The sequence below is a fragment of the Lagenorhynchus albirostris genome, chromosome 9 (genome assembly GCF_949774975.1).
Source record: "Lagenorhynchus albirostris chromosome 9, mLagAlb1.1, whole genome shotgun sequence".
NCBI lineage: Eukaryota > Metazoa > Chordata > Mammalia > Artiodactyla > Delphinidae > Lagenorhynchus > Lagenorhynchus albirostris.
In genome coordinates, this window is record NC_083103.1 from 69,007,216 (window position 1) to 69,034,335 (window position 27,120).

Genomic DNA, 27,120 nt, shown 5'->3' on the forward strand with positions numbered 1-27,120 from the left:
CAGTACCTAAAAAGTATATTATTTTGGTGGATAAACAAATGGCTGAATCTGACATTTCCTCAAAAGATAGTCCTGTTGGGGAGGAGTGATGCCAGGCTTATCTTTGTAACTAAGCGGTCCAGTTCTACAGGTAGATAAATCCATAAATCCAGGGGCCGTACTAAAAATGTCTGCTCAGCATTCTTGCGGATGTAGTACAGCTCTCTCCCACTTTCACCGCCCCAGCCCTGTATGTATTAGAGGGATATATTCTAAACTGATGTAAGAAACAGAAAGCATTCAGAAGTGCTAAAGTAATAACTCCTCTTCAGGTGGTTAGGGAAGGGAATAAGGGAAGACTGGCTGCTACCCAAAACAAGCACTGTGCGTGGGGTGCTGTGATGGGGTGGGAGCAGCAGCACAAAAGCAGTGTGGGGAGGATGAAAGCGGGCACTGCACCACCAGGGCCCGGTTCTCTGGTGAGCGTGCCCACGTTGACCGGCCAGTATAACTGAAAATCTGTCCAAAGGGGCCTAATCTTGATTTGAGGGTAAGAATGTATTTTCTAATATAGAATGAATGCTTTACAAAGTGCTTCCCTACACTATGGATTCATTTCTCCATGGGTCAACTCACCACCCCATCTGTATAGTTTCTCATTGTAGGAGAAAGCAGGCCCCTGTGTTACAAAGGATCTTCCAGTGTATCTTAGTCACTGGTCTGTGTTGAGTGCCCATTAGATGCACAACACTTTCCTATTCTTGCTTGTTGGGAATAACTTTGAAAGCCTTGGATGAAGGTACTAGGTGTTGTTATTTAAACAAAAAGACAGCTACTCTGCTTTTTACTATTTTTAAAGAGTGTTTTTATTGTTTGGATTGCTCCCTTTTCTCTTTGCCAGGCAGTAGGGAATGTGTTAAACATGCCTAACGAAAACAAGACAGTAGGGGACACAGAGAGCAGCATAAGAGGTAAAATGCTCAGCAGGAGACTATCTTAATAAGCAGTTTGGGTGACTATTCCTGCTGCAAAGCCTTGTGTCCTGCCAGTCTGATTTGTTGAAAGTTTCATTAAATTTGTTTTAATGGCTTGTCTGATTTCAGTGTTCTCCAGTGACCTGATTTTTTTAAAAGAAACAGCATTTCAAATGTTCTGAATAAATTATTACCATATAAAACCCACTATGGGGAAAGAGTTGTTGAGAGGCAAGGACACTGTGAACTCACCAGTGGAGAACTGTAAAGCACATATCTATTAATTTTAGCAAGTGAAAAAGGCAATGTGCTTTCCTTCCCTCACAGCACGGCTCAGTGAAGTCAAATAGTGAAAGCTGTGTGTATTGATTAGGCAGAAAATAATTTTAAAAAATACATAGTCATATTTACATATCAATGGTTAATGCAATAAGGTCATATTAAGCTATTTTAGAAAGGAAAAGGCTTTTAGGTAAAGGTATATAAAGGTAACGTTCCACAAAATTTTTAAGTCTGTAGTCTAATTTTTAGCCACTTCTTGCTTTTACCTGAGGAAGATTTGTATACTGTATTCTTAAAATAATCTTTTATCCACTTGGAGGTGACTCAGTTTTTGTTGTTGTTTTTCACTCCTGTTAGAAGTGATAAGAAAATTTTCATGCTCATCCACTTAAAATGTGAAGCCTTTTAGGATATTCCAGAGGATTTACTTTCCAATAAGAAAGTTATTCAGCACTTTAAAAAAAATTAATGAATGAGATGAAATTAAATTTGGTGAGGATGTATTAAATGTTTTAAAAGGTTTTTAGAGTTTTGAAGTTTAAGAATCATTTACATTCTCACTTAGAGTAGTGGTATCCAGAGCTATTAATATACAACTAATTTTAATGGCAAATCAGTTTTATAATAAATGGAGCTTTATCTCTATATACGATTCATACTTAAAACTGAATATACGGCTTTAAAAATTATATCCTGTACTGGAAAGGTTTTGGTAATCACAAGCAAATCTAGTTAATAAATTAAAAGTTTGTAATACTAAAAAACCACAAAGTCAGGTTTGTCTTAACCACTCTACAGGATCCCTTGTCAAGGAATGAATAGCTGGTTAGAAGCAAAAAAGTAAGTTGAGTAAGTTTTGGCACCATGGTGTTGCTTAATCAGGAGAAAAACACAGCAGGCGAAAGAGTTCTAGGCCAGGAAATAATGAGTAGTTCATAGAATAAGGGAGCGTTATGTGGAGTGTTAGAAGGCAAGGCTGGAAGCAGGTAAATTAGCATAGTTTGTGCAGGGATCCTGTTCCATGCTGAGGACATTATGCGACAGCCCAAGGAGGGTTATAAAATTAATGGAGGGCCAGGATTGGATGTACAGTCGGACAACTCTGTAAACTGTGCAGAGTTGACTGAGGTCTCAAGCTGACTCCCGTTGGATAGAGTTCTGCTCCCCAGCAAAGCAGCCAGGTCCTGCACTCCTGGCAAAGTAGGCAGAGGCCTTAGAATGGGGCCTGTGGAAAAGCTAATTGAACAGACCGGCTTGTGAGAGTGTATTAAAAGCCTTCTGAAATAATTTTTAAGATAGCTTTTAAATTGATATTCTTAGCATGTTTTTGCAAGGTAGTTTTATGATGTATTTGAATAACTGTATTCTAGAAGAACAACTTAGATATAAAGATGATTTAAAGCAAAAGTACTTTACTTCCTAATGTAGTCTTTCCTTTCAATTTCTACATTTTATTGATCTTACAATAAAGAGAATGTTCATACATAAATTTTAGTAGTTAAGACCGTAAAATTGTATCTATACATCCAAAGCCAAATGGATAATTGAGATAATTATTTAGATAATTTAAGACAAATAATACTTTCCCTGAATTCTCTGTATAATTGAGATTATAGAGAGACGTATATTTCTTGAACCACTTCTATAATTATCTTATTTTTTCCCCACTGTGCTTTGAAGTATAGATGGTAGCCTCATTCAAATTAAAAGGTTCAGCTGAAGATTCTGTGCAGATGTACTAGGCAATTGTTGTAATTCTATTTGAATTGTGGGAGGTTTCATTTTATTGTGCACATCATAAACCATGTTATTTCAGTTTAATTTGCTGTTCTGTTTCCATGGTAATTATGGTTTGGAAGAATGGATTTTAAAAAAAGATCTATTTCAAGATAAGTAAAAATGTAAAGCATGTTGTGTTTGTTTTTATGTACCAATTTACAGATACCTCACTTACCTTTTATTGCTATTTGTATGCATAGCTTTGAAAATGTTTGCATAATAAAAAACAAGTTTATATAGATAGTCTTTGGATAAGAACAGAGGAAAAGAATGTAACTTTTTTGAACGGTGTGAAGTTAAAATATGAAGACTTTGAAAATGGTTAATCAATACCTGTGGAGAATTTGAATTATTAGTAAAAATAAATAATTTTAAATTCAGGGGTTTTTTATGTTTTCATGGTCTTTGATGATTTTGATTAAATTTAAACCCCATTTTCATGAATTAAGGTTCAGAAAAAATATTTATCTAGCTCCAAACAGCCCCTACTGTTAGGACCTTTTTGTGTAAAATTTTAGGGTAAGTTGGTTTGTTTCTTTGTTTCATTATTCATTTGTTTAGTCAGCATACCAAAATTTAAAATCTCACTGGTATTTTGTTCAGTCTCATCTTCTACCCCATATCTTAGCACAAACAGCAAATTCTATACTGCGCCTTTCATCAAATTGTGGAGTTCAATTCTCATAACAACCTTTTTTTATAAATGAAAAAATTAAGGTCACAGAAAGATATAGTCACCTGCTCAAGGTCATACAACTAAGGGTGGAGGAGTTCAGGAGATGATGTAAATTGAAAACATGCTATAAATTATTAAGCTCCTTAGAAATTAGAATTATTATTATACAGAGACGTATTAGCATCAAAAAAAAAAAAAAAAGGAATAACTCTGCTAAGAAAGCCAGTGAGGTTAAGTGAAATAGAAAATTAAAAAAAAAAGAGTACCTATTTAGAACTGTCAAGGGCAGCCGTGTTAACTGTTTTGAAATTTTTCTCAAACTGTTTTAATATTATTTAATTAAATGGCCAAGAGATAAAACAGTAAAACACAGAAAGGGAAAAAACATAGGCAATAAGAATGGCAGAATATTTTTTAACAATTACAAAAGTTTTCTGCTTCATTATTAATTGTTCTCAGTCTTTTAAGTGGAATAGAAATTATCAGCAAAATTATTTTCCAAGAAATACCCAGATAACAAGCACAAACGTTTTGTTGTGTTTTCCTCACAGTTAGATATCAGAGAAATTTAAATCCTTAGCCCCATAAATAAGCAGGTGTCCTTGGGAGCAATAACGACAACCAGTCCTTCTCTTTTAGATTTAGCCACGATCGTGAGCCAAACAGAAGTGCAACACCTTCGTTGCCACTTTCGCCATTTCAAACCAAAGAAATGACAAGTCCTTTGGTTAGTGATGATGAAGTATTCCCAATGGTGAGTTGCTGATTATTGGTTATTGTTTTTTTTCCTTTATAGGGTGATTACTCTTACACTGATACTGACATACTGATGTGTACATAGTGGTTAAAAAAAAAACATTGCTCCTTGAATAGGACTCCAAGATGGGTCTTGTGAATCATCTGGCCGTGACTACCTATAGAAGGAAAGGATCCATAATGTTTCATGAAGTATTTCACTTCTAGAACAGGCCAGAATTACTGGTGACTTTTTTTAAAAAAAAAATGCAAGTCACCTCTGCACATTCTAAGACCCCTCAAAGATCTGTATATTTTAAAGAGCTACGAGTGATTTTTTGTGCCTGTTTTTTTTTTAAAAAAAAAAAAACTCTTTTATTGACTCTGACATACATACAGAAACATGTGTAAATCAGAATTGGACAGCTTGATGAATTATTGAAAAGGGAACACAGCAGTGTAACTACCACCCAAGTAATAAAAAGAGCATTAGTTGTACTCCAGAGGCTCCCTTCTGTGCCCTTCCAGTCACTCTGATTCGCTCCCAAGATAACCACTGTCTTGACCTTTAACATCGTAAATTAGTTGTGGCCATTTGTAAATTTTATATAAATGGTATTACACTATATGTGTTCTTTTGTATAGCTTCCCTTGCTCAACATTGTTTCAACATTGTTTGATGAGAGTCATCATCCATATTGTTGGCTGTAGTTTATCCCTTTTTGTTTCTCTATAGTATTACATTGTATATAAATACTATATATAATGATTGTTATATAATGATACTGATACAATTTATCCATTCTACTATTGAGAGATATTTGAATTATTGCTGTTTGGGGCAATTACAAATACTGCTTCTAAAAACATTCTTGCAAGTGTCCTTTGGTGCACATGTGTACATATTTCCATTGGATCTATATCTAAGAGTGGAATTGCTAGGTTATAGAATATGCATAAGGTCAGCTTTAGCAGGTACTGTCAAGCTGTTTTCCTAACTGTTTGAGTCAGTTCATATCCCTACAAGTAGTGTGTGAGTATTCTCCTTTTCTATATTCTAACAGTTGGTGTTATTGGTCTTAATTTTAACTTTTATGGTCAGTGTGTAGCAACATCTTATTGTGATTTTAATTCTTGTTTCCTGGTGACTAATGAGGTGAGCACCTTTTCATAAATTTATTGGCTATTTTGATATCCTCCTTTGTAAAGTATCTGTTTGATTTTCTTGCCTAATTTTCTATTGGATTCTCTTTATTCTTCTTGATTTATAGGAGTTCTTGGTATATTCTAGATATAAGCCCTTTGTTGAGTATATGTATTGCAAGTATCTTCTCCCACTCTTGCTTGCCTCTTCCCTTAATGGAATGTTTTGATAACGAGAAGTTCCTAATTTTAATACATTCGTACTTATGAATCTTTTCCTTTATGCTTCATATTTTTGGTGTCCTATTTAAAGCTTTTGCCTGTCCCAAAGTTATAAAAGATATTATCCTATGTTATCTTCCGGAAGCTTTGACTCTTTATTTTTTACTTAAGTATACACCTGGAATTAATTTTTTGCATATAATGCAAGGTATGACCTCAGTCCCTTTTTCCATGGAAATATTCAATTGAATTTATACATGTTTTCCAGTTCTGTAGATTCTTTGAATTTTCTATATTCAGAATCAAAATAATGATAGTTAGACTTCCTACTTTCAAATCTTTATACCTTTCTTTTCTTCTTCTTGCCTTATTGTACACTAGGACCTCTAGTAAATGTTCAGTAGTAAAAGTGGTATTGCCAGCATCTTTCTCTTATTTTCAATTGCAAAGGGAAAGCATTCAGTATGTCATCATTGTACATAATATTTGCTATATATATTTTGTAGGTTCCTTTTAAAAGATTAAGAAGGTTCCTTTTATTCCTACGTTGCTAACTTTGTTTTCACGAGTTGATATTGAATTTATCAAATGCTTTTTCCACTGCTATTGAAATGACCATATAATTTCTCCTTTGCTCTGTTAATGTGGTGTTTTTTTCTTGACGTTAGATTGTTAACCCAACTTTGAATTCTTAGAATAAACACACTTGATTACTGGCTTTGGTCTGTTCGTATTGGTTTAGAATTTTTGCTTTATGTTCATGAGAAAAATTAGTCTGTAATGTTTCTTTGTTGTCTTTGTCAAGCATTGGTATCATATTTTGCCGACCTCATAAAACAGGTGGGAAGGGTTTTAAATTTCATATTCCTTTGTTCTTCGTTTTCCCTGACTCTCTGTGTTGGTTTCTCTGCATAAGATAAAGAGCCACCTCTCCCAGCCTTGAGGAAGTGGTCTCATGTAGGTTAATTTCAGTTTTATTATTTTTCTATTCTTGGATTTTCATTTGATTTTTCTTTTTAGTTTCCAGTTCTTTGCTGAAATTTTCTACCTTGTGATTTGATTTACTGAACATAATCACGTACTTTTAAAAGATATGTAGGTTTTTCACCTCAGAAACTAGTAGTACTCTTAGCAGTTACCTTTGCTTGTATTCAAAGTGTATTATGTAATTTTTCAGTGCCTCTCCATGATATAGCACTATTAGATACAAATTATAAAAACAAACAATAACAAAAAAACCCAGAAAATGTTTAAACTGGTTAGGCATCCCATGTTAGATCCAGGAAATGTTTTGGAGAGATCAGACTTGACAGTGGATTGGCTATGGGAGAGAGGGAAAGAGAGGACTCAAAGATGACTCCTAGGATCTCAGCCTGAGCTCAGGTAGATGCTCATACCACTCTCTGACATGGAAGGCTAGGAAGGAGCCAGGGTTAGAGGAGAAAATCATGATTTCTAGGTTAGACATTTAAATTTAAAGTGTTTATTAAACATTCAAATGGAGATATTAAATAGGCAATAGATATGTGAACCTGTTAATCAAGGAAGAGATCAGAGCTGGAAATAAAATATGGGAGTAATCAGCATAAGGCTGATACTTAAATCTATCAGACTGGTTGATAATACTTAAAAGAGTATAAATGGAAAAGTTGTCCCAAGACAGAGCCTTAGACCATAACATTTAGTGGTCCAATGGGCATCTTCAAGGAGAGGAGGAAAGTTTGATGGTGAAAGAGGTGGGGTGGGACCCAGGGAGGGATGAGGTTCATTTGTAGAAGCAAAGTCATTAAGCAGGTAAGAAGGAATAGAATCCACAGTGTAGGTAGAAGGAAGACTCTGAAACAGAGTATGGCCTAAAATATGGCTCCAGGTGCAAGTGGTGTGGAGAGATGAAGGAGTTTCCACCTGAGAAAGAGGCAAGGCCACAATGCCATGAGTGAGAAAGTGAACATACTAGGGAAGTGCAGTAGAATGGCCAGGCAGTGCTAACTAACCCTTTGAATTTGTGGTCATGAATTTCAAGTGAAACCAGTCCCTAGAGTAATGTAATTTCTCCTCCATCCACCTGCCCAGCATTCAGTTGCTCAGGTACAGGCATGGTGCAGGCAGTTTAATTAGGCCTGGGTTTTACCAAATACCTAGGATAAAGCCAGGATATAGGGAGGGACAAGTTGCGGAACGGTTATCATAATGGATATGGAATATGAGCAGAGTTAGAAAAGAAGGAAGATATGAGAAAGTGGGAATACTAGACTAAGTCAGATGGAAGGATAATAGGTGGGTTGCATAAAATCTTTATTAGTAAGTAATGCAGTTATCACTGATGACAATGTCAAGAATATGACCATGGGAGTGGGTGCCTGAAATGAAGTGTTCCCCTACGTTTTCCTCAAGGAGTTTTATAGTATCTGGTCCTACATTTCGGCCTTTAAACCATTTTGAGTTTATTTTTGTATATGGTGTTAGAGAATCTTCTAATTTCATTCTTTTACCTGTAGCTGTCCACTTTTCCCAGCACCACTTATTGAAGAGATGGTCTTTTCTCCATTATATATTATTGCCTCCTTTCTCATAGAGTAATTGACCATAAGTGCATGGGTTTATTTCTGGGCTTTCTGTCCTGTTCCATTGATTTATGTGTCTGTTTTTGTGCTAGTACCATACTGTTTTAATTACAGTAGCTTTGTAGTACAGTTTGAAGTTAGGGATTATGAGTCCTCCAGCTCCGTTCTTCTTTCTCAAGATTGTTTTGGCTATTTGGGAACTTTTGTGTTTCCATACAAATTTAAAAATCCTTTGTTCTAGTTCTGTGAAAAATGCCATTTGATAATTTGATAGGGATTGCATTGAATCTGTAGATTGCCATGAGTAGTACGATCATTTCTAACAATATTGATTCTTCCAATCCAAGAACATGGTATATCTTTCCATCTGTTTGTGTGGTCTTCAATTTCTTTCATTAGTGTCTTATAGCTTTTGGAGTACAGGTCTTTTGCATCCTTATGTAGGTTTATTCCTAGGTATTTTATTCTTTTTGATGCGATGGTAAATGGAATTGTTTCCTTAATTTTCTTTCTGATATTTTCTTGTTAATGTATAGAACTGCAACAGATTTCTGTATATTAATTTTGTATCCTACAACTTTACCAAATTCATTGATGAGCTCCAGTAGTTTTCTGGTAGCGTCTTTAGGACTTTCTATGTATAGCATCATGTCATCTGCAAACAGTGACAGTTTTACTTCTTTCCAATTTGAATTCCTTTTATTTCTTTTTCTTCTCTGATTGCTGTGGCTAGAACTTCTAAAACTATGTTGAATAAAAGTGGCAAGAGTGGACATCCTTATCTTGTTCCTGATCTTAGAGGGAATGCTTTCAACATTTCACCATTAAGTATGATGTTAGCTGGGGGTTTGTCTGTATGGCCTTTATTAATATTGAGGTATGTTCCCTCTATGCCCACTTTCTGGAGAGTTTTTATCATAAATGAATGTTGAATTTTATTAAAAGCTTTTACTGCATCTATTGAGATGATCATATGGTTTTTCTCCTTCAATTTCTTAATATGGTGTATCACACTGATTGATTTGTATATATTGAAGAATCCTTGCATCCCTGGGATAAATCCCACTTGATCCTTTTAATGTGTTGTTGGATTCTGTTTGCTAGTATTTTGTTGAGAATTTTTGCTTCTATGTTCATCAGTGATATTGGTCTGTAATTTTCTTTTTTTGTGATATCTTTTTCTGGTTTTGGTATCAGGGTGATGGCCTCACAGAATGAGTTCAGAAGTGTTCCTTCCTCTGCAGTTGTTTGGAATAGTTTCAGAAGGATAGGTCTTAACTCTTTTCTAAATGTTTGATAGAATTCACCTGTGAAGCCATTTGGTCCTGGACTTTTTTTGTTGGAAGTTTTAAAATTACTGATTTAATGTCAGTACTGGTAATTGGTCTGTTCATATTTTCTATTTCTCAGTGTTGGGAGATTGTATCAATACCTTTCTAAGAATTTGTCCATTTCTAGGTTGTCCATTTTATTGGTACATAGTTGCTCATAGTAGTCTCTTATGATCTTTTGTCTTTATGTTGTGTTGGTTGCATTGTAACTTCTGCTTTTTCATTTCTAAGATTTGGGTCCTTTCTTTTTTCTTGATGAGTCTGGCTAAAAAAATGTATCAATTTTATTTATTTTTCAAAGACCCAGCTTTTAATTTAATTGATCTTTTCTATTTTTTTTGTCTCTATTTCATTTATTTCTGCTTTGATCTTTATGATTTCTTTCCTTCTACTAACTTTTTGCTTTGTTTGTTCTTCTTTCTCTAGTTGCTTTAGGTGTAAGGTTAGGTTGTTTATTTGGGATCTTTCTTGTTTCCTGAGGTAGGATTGTATTGCTATAAACTTCCCTCTTAGAACTGCTATTGCTGCATCCCAGAGGTGTTGGATTGCTGTGCTTTCCTTTTCATTTGTCTCTAGATATTTTTTTTAATTTCCTCTTTGATTTCTTAAGTGATCCATTGGTTGTTCAGTAGCATATTGTTTAGCCTCCACGTTTGTGCTTTTTGCAATTCTTTTTCTTGTAGTTGATTTCTAGTCTTATAACGTTGTGATCAGAAAAGATGCATGATTTGATTTCAGTTTTCTTAAATTTACCAAGGTTTGTTTTGTGGCCTAGCATGCGACCTATCCTGGAGAATGTTCCATGTGCATTTGAAGAGAATGTGTATTCTGCTGCTTTTGGGTGGAATGCTCTATAAATATCAATTAAGTCCATTTGGTCTAATGTGGTATTTAAGACCTGTGTTTCCTTATTGATTTTGTCTGGATGATCTGTCCATTGATGTTAGCAGGGTGTTAAAGTCCCTCACTATTAGTGTATTACTGTAAATTTCTTTTATGTCTGTTAACATCTGCCTTATATATTGAGGTGCTCCTATGTTGGGTGCATATATATTGACAATTGTTATATCTTCTTCTTGGATTGATCCTTTGATCATTATGTAGTGTCCATCTTTGTCTCTTTAACAGCCTTTATTTTAAAGTCTATTTTGTCTGATATAAGTACTGCAACTCTGGCTTTCTTTTGATTTCCATTTGCATAGAATATCTTTTTCCATCCCCCCACTTTTAGCCTGTATGTGTCTCTAGAACTGAAGTGGGTAATTTATAGGCAGCAAATATACAGGTCTTGTTTTGGTATCCATTCAGCCAGTGTGTGTATTTTAGTGGAGCATTTAATCCATTTACATTTAAGGTAATTATTGATATGTATGTGCTTATTGCCATTTTGTTAATTGTTTTTGTAGGTCTTTTTTTTTCTCCTTTTCTTCGTTTGTTCTCTTCTTTTGTGATTTGATTACTATCTTTAGTGTTATGTTTGGATTCCTTTTTCTTTTTTGTGTGTTTATCTATTATAGATTTTTCATTTGTAGTTACAATGAGGTTTTGGTATAGCAGTCTACATATATACATGATTGTTTTAAGTTGCTAATCTCTTAATTTCAGATGCATTTTAAATGCCTTGCATTGGTACTCTCCTTCCCTCATGATTACTGTTTGTTTGTTTTTTTGTTGTTGTTGTTGTTTGTGGTACGCGGGCCTCTCACTGTTGTGGCCTCTCCTGTTGCGGAGCACAGGCTCCGGATGCGCAGGCTCAGCGGCCATGGCTCACGGCACAGCCGCTCCACGGCATGTGGGATCTTCCCAGACCGGGGCACGAACCCGTGTCCCCTGCATTGGCAGGGAGACTCTCAACTACTGCACCACCAGGGAAGCCCGATTACTGTTTTTGATATCATATTTTACATCTAATTGTTTTGTGTATCCCTTAACTGCTTATTGTGGATATAGACAATTTTACTACTTTTGTCTTTTAACCTCCCTACTAGCTTTGTGTGTGGATGATTTCCTAGGTTTTCCTTTACTGGTGAGGTTTTTCCTTACATAATTTTCTTGTTTCTAGTTGTGGCCTTTCTTTTTTGCCTAGAGAAGTTCCTTTAATATTTGTTGTAAAGCTGGTTTGGTGGTACTGAATTCTTTTAGCTTTTGTTTGTCTATAAAGCTTTTGAGCTCTCCATCCAATCTCAATGAGAGCCTTGCTGGGTAGAGTATTCTTGATTGTAGGTTTTTCCCTTTCATTATTTTAAATATATTGTGCCACTTCCTTCTGAACTGCAGAGTTTCTGCTGAAAAATCAGCTGATAGCCTTATGGGGATGCCCTTGTATGTTATTTGTTGCTTTTCCCTTGCTGCTTTTAGTATTCTCTCTTTAATTTTTTTTCATTTTGGTTACTGTGTGTCTTAGTGTACTCCTCTGTGGCTTAATCCTGTATGGGAGTCTCTGCATTTCCTGGACTTAGGTAACTATTTCCTTTCCCAGGTTAGGGAGGTTTTCAGCTATTACCTCTTCAGATATTTGCCTGGGCACTTTCTCTCTCTTCTCCTTCTGGGACCCGTATAATGTGAATATTAGTGCACCTGATGTTGTCCCAGAGGTCTCTTAAACTGTCCTCATTTCTTTTCATTCTTTTTTCTGTTCGGCGACAGTGATGTCTACTACTCTGTCTTCTAGCTCACTGATCCATTCTTCTGAATCATTTATTCTATTATTGATTCCTTCTAGTGTATTTTTCATTTGAGTTATTGTATTCTTCATCTCTGTTTGGTTGTTCTTTATGTTTTCTAACTCTTAGTTAAAAAATTCTAACTTCTTGCTCTGTGCATCCATTGTCCTCCTGAGTTCTTTGATCATCTTTATGATCATTACTCTGAACTCTTTCTCGGGTAGATTGACTATCTCCATATCACTTAGTTCTTCTTCTAAAGATTTATCTTGTCTGGAACATACTCCTCTACCACCTCATTTTGTCTAAGTTGCTATTTGTATTTTTATGTATGTGGTTGGTAACTTAACGTTTCTCGACCTTGGAGAAGGCATCCTATGCATCTGAGCAGTGCACCCACGGTATATGCTCTAGGGGTTCCCCCTAAGAGGGCTGGGTGGGTCCTCCTCTTATGACAGGCTATGTGGGTGGTCTGGAAGGCTTGGTTGGCCCCTAGTCTGGTTGTTTGCCAGGCCCTGCCTTGTGCAGTTGCTGCTGGCTGCAGTTTAGTGGGGCCTGGTCACGAGGCAGCTGGTTGTGGAATCCTAGGGGGCCCTGGGGCTAGTGCTCACTGGTGGGTGGAATCAGGGTCCCAAAGACTGAGGCTGTCGCCAACTCACTGGCAGGTAAAGCCAGATCCTGGGGTTAGTGCTGGAATAGTGGCAGGGAGAGCTGGTTCCTAGAGTCTGGCTGCAGGGCCCTGGGATCCCAGAGCTCATTTCAGATCACTGCGGGGGGAGGCAGTTGACTATGGGGTCCAAGGTGTCTGGAAGGTTGCGTTGGCCTGCTACTGGGCACGGCCAGGGCCCAGCTAGTCCCAGGAGGCCTGCATTGTGGGATTGTAGTTTTCTTGCTTCTGGTGTCTGCTCTGTGGTGGGTGAGGCTGATTTAGAGGTTTGTGTAGGCTTCCTGGCAAGAGGGGCCAGTGCCTGCCCACTGGTAGGTAGAGTTGGGTCTTGGCCCTCTGGTGGGCTGGGCCCTGTCTAGGGGTGTGTCCACAGGCGGCTGTGGGCTCTTTAGTCTGTAGGCAGCCTGTCTGCTGATGGGTAGGGCTGTGTTCCTGCGCACTTAGTGGTTTGGCCTGAAGCACCCCAGCACTGGAGCCTGCAGGCTGTTGGGTGGGGCCTGATCTTGGTGCTAATGATCCAAGATGTCAGTTGTCAGGACTGTTCATGCAGTTGAATGTTTCCCGGTATGTCTGACACCAGTGTCTTTGTCCCCAGGGTTAGCCACAGCCACTCCTTCCCTCTCCAGGAGACTCTCCAAGGTCAGCAGGTAGATCTGACCCAGGCTCTTATCAAATTACTACTTTTGCCCTGGGTCCTGGTGCACGTGAGATTTTGTGTGAGCCCTTTAAGAGTGAAGTCTTTATTTTCCCTAGTCTTGTGGGGCTCCTGCAGTTAAGCCCTGCTGGCCTTCAAAGCCAAATGCTCTGGGGGCTCCTCTTCCCAGTGCTGGAACCCCAGGCTGGGGAGCCTGATGTGGGGCTCAGGACTCTCACACCTGTGGGAGAACCTCTGCAATATAATTATTCTCCCATTTGTGAGTCGCCCACCTGGGAGGGTGTGGGATTTGATTATATCGCAAGTCCCATCTTGTTGTGGTTCCTTCTTTATGCCTTTCATTGTAGAAGATCTTTCCTGGAAGGTTCCAGTCTTTTTCTTCGATGGTTGTTCTGCAGACAGTTGTGATTGTGATGTGCCTGTGAGAGGAGGTGAGCTCAGGGCCTTTCTACTCTGCCATCTTCTTGGCTGGTGTTCCGGGCCCTGTGTCAATCAGTCACTGCCTCTGAGAAGAGGGGGGAATAGTAACTTCCCAGGTGAGGCGGGAGGCTCCAGTTTAGCCACAGGCAGATCTCCAGAGAAGTGGCCAGCTCTGAGCTGTTAGCAGCCAAAACCCGCAGCAGCTGGAGGACAGATGCACCAGCCTGGTGAAGGGATCCAGGTAGAGCACCAGCGGCATCCCCTGCGGTCCACTTCTTGAACCACTCAGAGCCATGTGCTTTTCATGTTGTTCATTCCATTCAGGCATAGCTTCTCCAAGATTCTGGCTGGTTATAATTTCTGGGAGAATTTACAGAGGAGGGTTGGTAGAGCAAACTACAGCCCTTGATGCTGTCTCAAGGGCTTGACTGATACTCATCATCTCCTCACCCACTCTAGGTTCCCACCCCCCTCAACTGGCACTTCTGTTGGTCCAGGTGGCTTGCCTTGTGGGGTGAGCCCCTGGTTCCCATGCCCTTATCAGGATGTGGTTTGTCATCTACACTTAAATCTGGGCATGAGAGCACCAAAAGACCACCTCAGTGGATCACCTGAGTTCCAAACCTATTCCTCGCTGCTTCCATTATGTAGTAGTAGCCTTACCTCTTCATGATGCTTGGGGTCAGTTCCCGCCGCCAGTATAGTCCCTCTTTTCTGTGCCTCTGATCTGTCAGCATGAGGAGGCCAAAGTGAGTAGGTACAGCCAAAGCTTTACGTTTAGGGAGACTCTTACAGTCTCACTTGGTGAGAGGCATTGCTTCTCTGAGACCAAAGACCTGTAGACCAACCAGACAGAGACAGAAGGAACAAGTTCTCCAAGAGGGCCAACAGAGAGTGAAGCCATTCCTACATCCTCCCTTCTGTTCCCAGATCACTGTTACGAACACAGCAGCCTATAACAGCCATTGGTTTAAAGTCTCTACCATACGCTGAAGAATGGCACCCCATCCGCGCGGGATATGATTTCCAAGCTAATTCCTCAGCTGTGCCTTCAAGAAGCCTATCAGGCTAGCATCCTCTGGAGACACTTCATGCTGTATGTGGTAGAACCAGTAGATACCCGGTCACGCCCTCACTGCCACACTCCTCTGCTGTAAAGTAGGCTCGTTTATTATTAATCAGGATCTCATGTCAGTAAATCAGTTACTCGGATAGTGGTGCTGACCGAGGCCCTGCAGGCAGGAAAGGCAGATTATAGGATACACATCAGTTCTGGTAAGGATAACACATTGCCCTTTCCAAAGTGTAAGGGACCTGATGTAATCTAATTGCCACCGAGAGGCTGGCTGATGTCCTTGAGGGACGGCGCCACATCAGAAGCTCAGCTTTGGCCTCTACTGCAAGCAGATCAGCCATTCAACAGGAACAGCAGCTAGATGAACCTGGGTAAAAGGGAGATGGTGCTGTTCGGCCCATGCATAATTTCCACTGGAGTGGCCAAGGACAGAAGCTAGATCAAGTCATCCTGTCTACTTCTTAGATGCTCTGTCTCACTAGCACACTAGCATGACAGGAACTGTTCTGCAAATAGTAAACAGTTTTCTGCAGCAGATGGCATGGCCTTGCTGCAGAATCTCAAGGGTTTGTAACACAACTCCCCGCCGAACCTTGCCAAAGGCTCCACAGAGCACTTTTCTCTATGAGAAATTCTTCTAGTATGAGAGCTGCTAAGTCATTTCACCCAACTAGCAGGACTGCTTTTCCCCCCATTCTCAACTTACTGCAAAGCCCTTTCTTGCTCTGGGCCCTGCTCAAAAACAAACAAAACTGCCTCTGTGTCCACGTAATAAATGAGTCAGGTTATTCCTCCCAAGAGTGGAACATGCTGCCTCCAAACCTGAAGAGACCTACCAAGCTTTATGCTGGATACGGTGATAAGAAATGCAAGGTGCATTAATTTGTGCTTAAAAGGAGATGTCCTGACATGTTCCATATCACCAGACACCTACAAACAAAGTGTCAAGCCTTGAATTGCTTCTGGGGTTTACCTTTCACTCTCTGGAGTACCTGTGTCTTTCCAAGCCTTCAACATGCTTGCCAATTCTTGCTCATCAGGGCTTAGCATGATGTTCATGTTACTGTATCATGTTCTATACTCTGCAGTCCGTGGAATGTCCAGGTGGTCCAGGCTCCCTGAGAGTGTATTATGACAGCATCGTTAACATAAAACATAATGTTGGAGCGAGAACATGGATGTGTACTGTCTATCCCGTGAGAATGCTAACTGCTTCTGATCTTCCTCCTTACTGAGTATTAAAAAGAATGCATTTGCCAGATCAACAGCAGCATACCATGTCCCCAAGACTGTGACATTCTACTTCAGTAAAGATGTGATACCTGGCACGGCAGCTACAGTTGGGGCTACTACTTGGATAAGCTGGCAGTACTCCACTGTCATCTGCTACAGTCCCTACACTTCTGGCAGAGGCCAGACTTGTGAACTACATCCCCCTATAACAGAGTTCACCTGCATACAGATCGCTGACTCTCCAAACACTTTATAAAAATCCCATTCTTCCCATAAAACAAAAGTTGAAGAAAAGTCTGGGGGGTGCCGCAGAACTAAAAAATTAAAGTACAGATTTCCCCAACTTATTTTTTTTAATTAACTGAACAAATTATTTTGAACGAAACACTGTAAAATTATGGTATCATTGCCCTTTATTCCTCAGCCACCCATTGTATGTGTGTGCGTGTGTGTGTGTAAATAAGCACTACACAGGTCACAGTTAACTGAGCACTTCCATACCACATGAAGGGTGGAAGCAGGCACTCATCACTGAAGTGTTCTCAACTGCAGTTGGACAAACAAGCTAGCCCAGCATTACGCACCCACCTCCACTATACATCATGCTTTTATCCCACCTCACCTGGCCACCTCCATGCAGCAGTGAGCCCCCTTGAAGCCCAGCCTTAAGTTTCTTTCCTCTATAAGCTTTCTTTGCCCGACTCGACTATACTCTTCACTTGCTGTTTTCGTTCCTTAAGGGTTTCATTAGCAGCAACTGTATTACACTGGTGTAGAGAGTTCAGCTCAAGACACATTATTTCATTAAGAGTTGCAGTGTTCTGTCAGGGGTGAAGCATACCAAGAAATATGAAAACTTTTTGTAAAAGACCTTGTGTTCCTCATCTAACTTTTCTTTTTCTTTTTTCAGTTGCCCCCAGATATAGCCTTCCCCGCTTCTTTGGCCGCACAGCATTTCTTTCTGGAGGAGGAGAAACGAGCAAAAGAACTTGAAAAACTTCTGAATACACATATTGATGAACTGCAAAGACACACAGAATTTACTCTTAATAAACACACCAAGCTAAAACAAAACAGACACATATGAGCTTTTAAACTTTTTTATTTGCTTCGCCCACCCCAAGGAAAAAAGCTCTGGCAAAATAGTTACAAAGCTGATTCGTGAAACTGAGAAATTTTGTTCTGTTTTCCTGAGTAAATCATTTCTGTAAGGCAGCTAGAAAATAGTATTTTGTTCAATAAAGCTCTTTGTATTTCTGCATTAACAAACAAATTGTTCAGCTACAGTTACTCTAAAATAAACATGACTTCTCCAAAAGAGATTTTTTTCTCCAGTCTGAGGAATAGTTTGGAATTAAATATGCAGTTTTTTCCCACCTGAATCATGTATACTGAAACCCATTTCCTCTGTAACAACACATGATGAGGGAAAGGGACACACTATATTCTAAATACAAACGGATCAAGTGCAGCTCTGTTGTACTAGGTTTGAAAACCCAATGATTTTTTGAAATGAATAGCTATGTAAACATCCTAACATTTCTTTTAGGAAAAAAAGATACAGCTTACTGTTGCTGCATTCATCTTTGTAATGTCTCTCTGTTTTTTGTTTGTTTGTTTGTTTTGTGGTACGCGGGCCTCTTACTGTTGTGGCCTCTCCGGTTGTGGAGCACAGGCTCCGGACGCGCAGGCTCAGCGGCCATGGCTCACGGGCCCAGCCGCTCCGCGGCATGTGGGATCTTCCCGGACCGGGGCACGCTCCTGCGTCCCCTGCATCGGCAGGCGGACTCGCAACCACTGCGCCACCAGGGAAGCCCCCTGTCTCTCTGTTTTAACACAAAAGACCTGGAATGTGCTGTTTGCACACTTAAAACATATGTGCCAAATATTAATGCTTTCCTGTTAGTACTAATTATTACTTCATGGACATAAGATAAAGAAACTATAAAGCATTGCTGTTGTTACCTTCTCCTTTGTCATACCTCTGTTTTAAATACAATTAAAGAATGAGAAATTCTTTGGACTTAAAACATAAATGCCAAGTCTGTAAAGAACAGTAATAGCATGGTGGTGAATAAGGAAACTCAAGTTCCAGATATACAAGCATGATAATCCATTTTTCTTTCTTTAAAAATGACATTTATATAAAGATTACGAAAAATCCCCATGTCATTACTCCAGGTTAAGTCCTACAGTTTTTATAGTTTTCTTTTTCTCTTTGAAGAAACTAAATCTCCACATACGGAAAGATAAGTCACAATGTCCTTAGACAAGTGTCATTGCCACCGGGAAATGCAGAGCCCTGTCCACTTCAGCTGAAACAACCACGTGGGTTTGTAGAGCTCTTGACATTTGCAAAAAGCCTTCAGAGAGCATTATTCATTTCAGCCCAAAACAAGCCTGTGCAGTCAGCAAGGCTAGTATCCTTGTTCCTGGGAATCAAGCTGTTAAGAACTTACTAGAATCACGGTGAGCAAGAGTCAGAAACGCCAGCCTCTGATTCCCAGCTCTGGCTCTTACCACTTCCCAGCATTATGTCTTGTCAGCAAGCAGGTGGTGAGCAGTGCTCTATCCACAGAAGCCATGTTTCATGGCAAAACATCAGAGGGTACAATGACCCACATGAGGAAAATAACCCGTTACCATAGCTTTAATTAGAAATTTAGTAATTTCTAGCCTGGACACAAAGAAAATAGAATACTTTTCAGTGTTATCTTTAGAAGATGGGAAGAAAAAGTACATTTAGGTAAAGGACAGTTCATAAACAAATTCTAAAACCTTTATATCCCTAATGCAAATGCAAACAATGCAAAAATTTAAAGGTACGTATCTTTAAAATACGCTACGTCTGCATGCTGGATCGAAGACTCTAGACTACAATGATTTTAAAACAACAAAGTCAAGAGAGCATGAACCTGGAATATGTCCAGGACTCACAGTGCATTTGCCCCTCCAGATTATTATGTCAAGTCCACAAGCAAACTTCTTTTAAATCACGAGGTTCGACATTCCTCTTCATACCCACTTTCTTAAAACAGTGGTTTTCAATAGTTTTTGCTTAACAGCAGGATTCAACGTTTGAAAGGAATCATATGCTGAAGCCCAACATATATACAGTCAAGATAAAAAGCAAGCAGCTCTGGTTGAATGTTGAAAGGAGAGGCGTGAGGCCTACCTGCTGCTCCTCCCTTCCCCTCCCCTCCCCCTCCCCTCCCCTCCCCTCCCCCTCCCCTCCCCTCCCCTCCCCCCTCCCCTCCCAACCCTCCTCTTCCCCCTCCCCTCCCCTCCCCTCCCCCTCCCCTCCCCTCCCCCTCCCCCTCCCAGCCCCTCCCCTCCCCTCCCCTCCCCTCCCCGGACCCAGGGAGTTGACAGAGCAGTTGCCCATGTGTTGCTGTGGAAGGGGTCGAAGGAGAGGCAGCTGTGCTGTTACTACCTCAGGACAGAATACAGTTTCCTACAGAAACCATGCCATGAAGAGGGTTATAACCCCCTTCATATTACAAAAGTCAGCTTAGCCCATGATTGATCTAAAACACAACAAAAGGAGTAGAAGCAGAGCCGCAGGAGAAAGACCAATCAGGTCACCTAACGCTGGGAGTCCACTCAAAGAGGAGGTGGGACTTGAGTTAACTTTTGCCTTGTAATGGCCTAAATATATACTTTTACTTCTTAATTATCCAGGAGCAAACTGGTTTGAGAATCAACCAAATTTGAAGGAGGGAAGGCTGCTGGAAAAACACAGATAACCCCCAAATGTCAGTTAAAACAAAATGATGGACAGCTCTGGATTATCTGTCAACAGCGCCGCTCCAGCTAAGTGGGACGCAGTCTCCCCAGGACCATGATCCTGAGACAGCGCCCTCCCCTCTGGGAGCGCAATCAGCTCAGCAGCTTGGGCTGCCTAAATAGAGGCCTGCCCTGCAGTGAGTTTGTCTAGATCCCTGCCATGCCTCAACCATGGTTAACCTGACCCAAGCAATCCGTAATCGTGGTTTTAACAGTGCTGTGCAGTTATCCCCTCCCCATCCCGTTATCTCACTTAATGTACATTTCCTCTTTATACATGCGCCTCCAGTCTCTCCAACTGGCCTGAAAGCTCCTAGAAAAGAGGAGTATTAGGCTTCTTTGCCTCCCCTGTGCACCTAGCACAGGGAGGTATTGGATAAGTAGCAGTCAGTGGGTGGATTGAATCCAAACATGGGGAATGCCTTTAGCAAAGGCAAAAAGTAGAGGAAGTTTGAGGCAGTTTAGATACAAGACAAACTATTAGCCATATCAAACTGTCAGCTGCAGAAAGGAGCACAGAACTGTGAATTTGTCTGAATGGTGATGGGCGTGGGGGGAGATTTTCACTTCATACTTGACCTAACGTAGGACCATCTGAGCATCTACACACTCCTTTTATATGTGTTAACTAATGTCTAATAGGAATCTAATATAGAACAGCAGCCATGGTGCTTAATAGTTAGAGCAAATGAAACCATTAGAATCCCAGGATTGTGAGAGGGATTTGGGCCCAAGGACTTATACCCAACTAGCAACTGAAACTCTGTCCTACCCTCCCAATCCCACAGCCTAGAGCATCACCAAGAGCTAAACCCTAAGGGATAAAGCATTCCAAGCTGATGAAAGGCTCTTTCCTGCTACAGAGAGGATGCACTCACTGTGCCAGGGATGACAATGAATGGGCAATGGACCTATGAGTCCTGGCTGAGGGAAGAGCCTGGGGGAAAATTTTCATGACCGCCAGGGACTCCCAAGGCAGGCATGAGGCAAAAACATTGGCACAAGTCACAGAAGCCAACTGGGCAGTGTTCAGAGGCTACCTGCCACACAGCACCATCCTCCAACATGGGTCAAGAGGGGTCACAGTAGCTCGTGAAGCTCAATAACAAACAAAAAACCAAATCAAACAATGGGCAGAAGACCTAAATAGACATTTCTCCAAAGAAGACATAAAGATGGCCAACAGGCACATGAAAAGATGCTCAGTGTTGCTAATTATTAGAGAAATGCAAATCAAAACCTCAATGAGGTATCACCTCACACCGGTCAGAACGGCCACCGTTAAAAAGTCTACAAATAATAAATGCCGGAGAAGGTGTGGCAAAAAGCGAATCCTCCTACACTGTTGGTGGGAATGTAAAGTGGTGTAAAGCCACTATGGAGAACAGTATGGAGGTTCCTTAAAAAACTAAAGATAGAGTTACCATATGATCTAGCAATCCCACTTCTGGGCATATATCCAGAAAAGACAAAAACTCTAATTCAAAAAGATACATGCACCCCAATGTTCATAGCAGCACTATGTACAATAGCCAAGACCTGGAAGCAACCTAAATGCTCATCGACAGATGAATGGATAAAGAAGATGTGTTAGATATATAGAATATTACTCAGCCATAAAAAAGAATGAAACAATGCCATTTGCAGTAACATGGATCAAGAGATTATCATACTAAGTGAAGTAAGTCAGAGGAAGACAAATATATGATATCACTTCTATGTGGAATCTAAAAAAAATGATAAAAATGAACTTATTTACAAAACAGAAAGACTCACAGACATGGAAAACAAACATGGTTACCACAGGGGAAGGCAGGGGAGGGAAAAATTAGGAGTTTGGGATTAACGGATACACACCACTATATATAAAATAGATAACCAACAAGGACCTACTGTATAGCACAGGGAACTATACTCAAAATCTTGTAATAACCTATAATAGAAAAGAATCCGAAAAACAAGTATATATGTTTATATATGTGTGTGTGTGTATATAAAACTGAATCACTATGCTATACACCTGAAACATGGTAAATCAACTATACTTCATTAAAAAAAATTTTTGACACCTCAAAGAAGAGTGGTCAGAGTCTTGTGACAAGGAGAAACATGAGTCAGAGTCAGCCAGGTAATTATTGTTACGGTGACCAGCAATTTCATTGCACAGCAGAACTGCCAGGTGATCTAGAACAGCAAGGCTTCAAACAGCAAAGGCTTCAGGAGGGCCAAGCATAGCACAAAGGAGATGCTCAGAGCCACCTAGCCAGACCCATGACCAGGCTAGAAATTCTTAGGTCTTAAAGGTTCCCGACACATTTGGACAGGTCAGATCTGTTGGAGGCCAGGTATTCTCCATGCCTTGACCCCAGGACCATAACAAAGCTTCCGTTTCCTTTTCTGTAGAACAGGCACAATGTCAGAGAGTTGTGAGATTAAAGAAGGCAATACACATAAAACGGTTAGCATAGAGTCCGGAACAGTGAGTACTCAGTAAATGCTAGCTGTGAGCACGTGCCATCCTTGCCCTCTTGAGGCATTAGGTCTGAGCTCAGAAGAGAAAATACATCTTCAAAGAATAAGACTATCATTTATGGAGGACCATGTGCCAGCCACTATAATATATACTCATTTAATCATTAACAGTTCTATTAATAATTTACAAACCATAAAATTCAGCCATTTCAAGGGTATAATGCAATGATCTTTACTAAATTTACAAAGTTTTGCAACCATTGCCACAACCCAATTTTACATTTCCATCATTCCCCAAAGATCCCTAGTGCCCATTTGCCGTCACCCCCCCTTCCCATGCCCGACCCCAGGAAGCTGCTAAACTACTTTGTCTTTATGATTTACCTGGACGTTTCGTATAAATGGATTCATATACAGTGTGGGTTTTTGCATCTGGCTTCTTTCATTTGGTATGTTTTTGTGGTCCATACTGTAGCATGTATTGATATTTTGTTGTTTTTATTGTTGTTGCTGAAGTGTTCTGTTGTATCGATAAACCACATTTTCTTTATCCATTGCACTAGTTCATTGACATCTGAGTTGTTTCCACTGAGGCTATTATGAATAAAGCTATGATGAACATTTACATACAAGTCTGTGTGTGGACATCTTTTTGTTTCTATTTAGTACATTCCTATGAGTAGAATTTGAGTCACATGGTAAATTTATGTTTAACTTTTAAAAGAAACTGTCCAACTATTTTCCTAAGTAGCTACACCATTTTACATTCCTACCAGCAAGGCCTAAGAGTTCCGATTTCTCCATATCCTCTCCCATGCCCGGTACTATCTTTTTGGTGAGTCATTTCAGTGTGTGTGAGTGGTATTTCATGCTAGTTTTAACTTGCATTTCCCTAATGACTAATCATGTGAGCATCTTTTGTGTGCTTATTGAGTATGCATATTTTTTTTGGTGAAATGTCTGTTCAAATCTTTTGCCCATTTTATAATTATTTCTTCTTTTATTGAGCTATAAGAATTCTTTATATATTTTGGCTATAAATGCTTTATCAGATATATGATTTGCATATATTCTCTCCCAGTCTGTAGCTTCTCTTTTCATTTTCCTCATGGTGTCTTTTGAAGCACATCAAGTTTTGAATTTTGATGTAGTACAATTCGTCAATTTTCTCTTTTACGGACTGTGATTTTGGCATCAGAGCTAAGAAATATTTGCTTGACTCAACGTCACAAATATTTTCTGCTACATTTTCTTTTAAAAGTTTTACAGTTGCAGGTTTTACATCAGGTTTATGATCCACTCTTAGTTAACATTTTTGTATAGTGTAAGGGTCTAGATTCATCCTTTTACATGCAGATGGATACCCCATTGTCCTAGACCATTTTTTGAAGACTATTCTTTACCCCCATTGAATTATCTTGGTACTTTTTGTTGAAAAATCAACTGACCATAGATATAAGGCTTTATTTCTAGACTCAGTTATTTTCCATTGATCTATATGTTTATCCTTATGCCACTACCACAGTCTTTTTTTTTGAAAACTTGAATTTTATTTTTTTATACAGGAGGTTCTTAATAGTTATCTATTTTATACATATTACTGTATATATGTCAATCTCAATATCCCAACTCATCACAACACCACCACCCTCCTGCCGCCACTTTCCCCCTTGGTATCCATTCGTTTCTTCTCTACATCTGCATCTCTATTTCTTCCCTGCAAATCGGTTCAGCTGTACCATTTTTCTAGGTTCCACATACATGCATTAATATACGATATTTGTTTTTCTCTTTCTGACTTACTTCACTCTGTATGACAATCTCTAGATCCATTAACGCCTCTACAAATGACCCAATTTCATTCGTTTTTATGTCTGAGTAATATTCCATTGTATATATGTAGCACATCTTCTTTATCCATTCATCTGTCGATGGGCATTTAGGTTGCTTCCATGACCTGGCTATTGTAAATAGTGCTGCAATGAACATTGGGGTACATGCGTCTTTTTGAATTATGGTTTTCTCTGGGTATACCCAGTAGTGAGATTGCTGGGTCATATGGTAATTCTATTTTTAGTTTTTTAAGGAACCTCCATACTGTTCTCCATAGTGGCTGTATCAATTTACATTCCCACCAGCAGTGCAAGAGGGTTCCCTTTTCTCCACACCCTCTCCAGCGTTTGTTGTTTATAGATATTCTGATGATGCTCATTCTAACTGGTGTGAGGTGATACCTCACTGTAGTTTTGATTTGCGTTTCTCTAATAATTAGTGATGTTGAGCAGCTTTTCATGTGCTTCTTGGCCATTTGTATGTCTTCTTTGGAGAAATGTCTATTGAGGTCTTCTGCCCATTTTTGGATTGGGTTGTTTTTTCTTTAATATCGAGCTGCATGAGCTGTTTATATATTTTGGAGATTACTCCTTTGTCCATTGATTCATTTGCAAATATTTTCTCCCATTCTGAGGGTTGTCTTTTCGTCTTGTTTGTAGTTTCCTTTGCTTTGCAAAAGCTTTTAAGTTTCATTAGGTCCCATTTGTGTATTTTTGTTTTTATTTCCATACTCTAGGAAGTGGGTCAAAAAAGATCTAGCTGTGATTTATGTCAAAGAGTGTCCTTCCTACGTTTTCCTCTAAGAGTTTTATAGTGTCCAATCTTACATTTAGGTCTGTAATCCATTTAGAGTTTATTTTTGTGTACGGTGTTAGGGAGTGTTCTAATTTCATTCTTTTATATGTAGCTGTCCAGTTTTCCCAGCACCACTTATTGAAGAGACTGTCTTTTCTCCATTGTATATCCTTGCCTCCTTCGTCATAGATTAGTTGACCATAGGTGCGTGGGTTTATCTCTGGGCTTTCCATCCTGTTCCATTGATCTATATTTCTGCTTTTGTGCCAGTATCATACTGTCTTGGTTACTGTAGCTTTATAGTATAGTCTGAAGTCAGGGAGCCTGATTCCTCCAGCTCCGTTTTTTCCCCTCAAGCCTGCTTGAGGCTATTCGGGGTCTTTTGTGTCTCCATACAAATTTTAAGATTTTTTGTTCTAGTTCTGTAAAAAATGCCATTGGTAATTTGATAGGGATTGCATTGAATCTGTAGATTGCTTTGGGTAGTAGAGTCATTTTCACAATATTGATTCTTCCAATCCAAGAACATGGTATATCTCTTCATTTGTTTGTATTGTCTTTAATTTCTTTCATCAGTGTCTTATAGTTTTCTGCATACAGGTCTTTGGCTCCCTAGGTAGGTTTATTCCTAGGTATTTTATTCTTTTTGTTGCAGTGGTAAATGGGAGTGTTTCCTTAATTCCTCTTTCAGATTTTTCATCATTTGTGTATAGGAATGCAAGAGATTTCTGTGCATTAATTTTGTATGCTGCAACTTTACCAAATTCATTGATTAGCTCTAGTAGTTTTCTGGTAGCATCTTTAGGATTCTCTATGTATAGTATCATGTCATCTGCAAACAGTGACAGTTTTGCTTCTTCTTTTCCAATTTGTATTCCTTTTAATTCTTTTTCTTCTCTGACTGCTGTGGCTAGGACTTTCTAAACTACGCTGAATAACAGTGGCGAGAGTGGACATCCTTGTCTTGTTCTTGATCTTAGAGAAAATGCTTTCAGTTTTTCACCATTGAGAATGATGTTTGCTGTGGGTTTGTTGTAAATGGCCTTTATTATGTTGAGGTAGGTTTCCTCTATGCCCACTTTCTGGAGAGTTTTTATCATAAATGGGTGTTAAATTTTGTCAAAAGCTTTTTCTGCATCTTTTGAGACGATCATATGGTTTTTATTCTTCAATTTGTTAATATGGTGTATCACATTGATTGATTTGCATATATTGAAGAATCCTTGCATCCCTGGGATAAATCCCACTTGGTCACAGTGTATGAACCTTTTAATGTGTTGTTGGATTGTTTGCTGGTATTTTGTTGAGGGTTTTTGCATCTATAGCCATCAGTGATATTGGTCTGTAATTTTCTTTTATTGTAGTATCTTCATCTAGTTTTGGTATCAGGCCTCATAGAATGGCCTCATAGAATGAGTTTGGGAGTGTTCCTTCCTCTTCAATTTTTTGGAACAGTTTGAGAAGGATGGGTGTTAGCTCTTCTCTAAATGTTTGATAGAATTCACCTGTGAAGCCATCTGGTCCTGGACTTCTGTTTGCTGGAAGATTTTTAATCACAGTTTCAATTTCATTACTTGTGATTGGTCTGTTCATATTTTCTATTTCTTCCCGGTTCAGGCTTGGAAGGTTATACCTTTCTAAGAATTTGTCCATTTCTTCCAGGTTGTCCATTTTAGTTGCATACAGTTGCTTGTAGTAGTCTCTAGGACGCTTTGTATTTCTGTGGTGTCTGTTGTAACTTCTTTTTCATTTCTAATTTTATTGATTTGAGTCCTCTCCCTCTTTTTCTTGATGAGTCTGGCTAAAGGTTTATCAATTTTTTTTATCTTAAAGAAC

The 27,120-nt window shown here is 39.3% G+C and overlaps 1 protein-coding gene across 1 annotated transcript in view; it reads left to right on the top strand.

Moving 5' to 3' along the window:
* DEUP1 (deuterosome assembly protein 1) overlaps positions 1 to 17,771 on the top strand; it is a 100,976-nt gene extending 83,205 nt beyond the window's left edge. The window contains exons 14-15 of the mRNA XM_060157888.1: positions 4,330 to 4,444; positions 17,309 to 17,771. Of these exons, the coding sequence (XP_060013871.1) occupies positions 4,330 to 4,444; positions 17,309 to 17,485 (292 nt within the window). The 3' untranslated portion in view covers positions 17,486 to 17,771. The remainder of the gene's footprint in view (positions 1 to 4,329; positions 4,445 to 17,308) is intronic.
* The last annotated feature ends 9,349 nt before the right edge of the window (positions 17,772 to 27,120 follow it).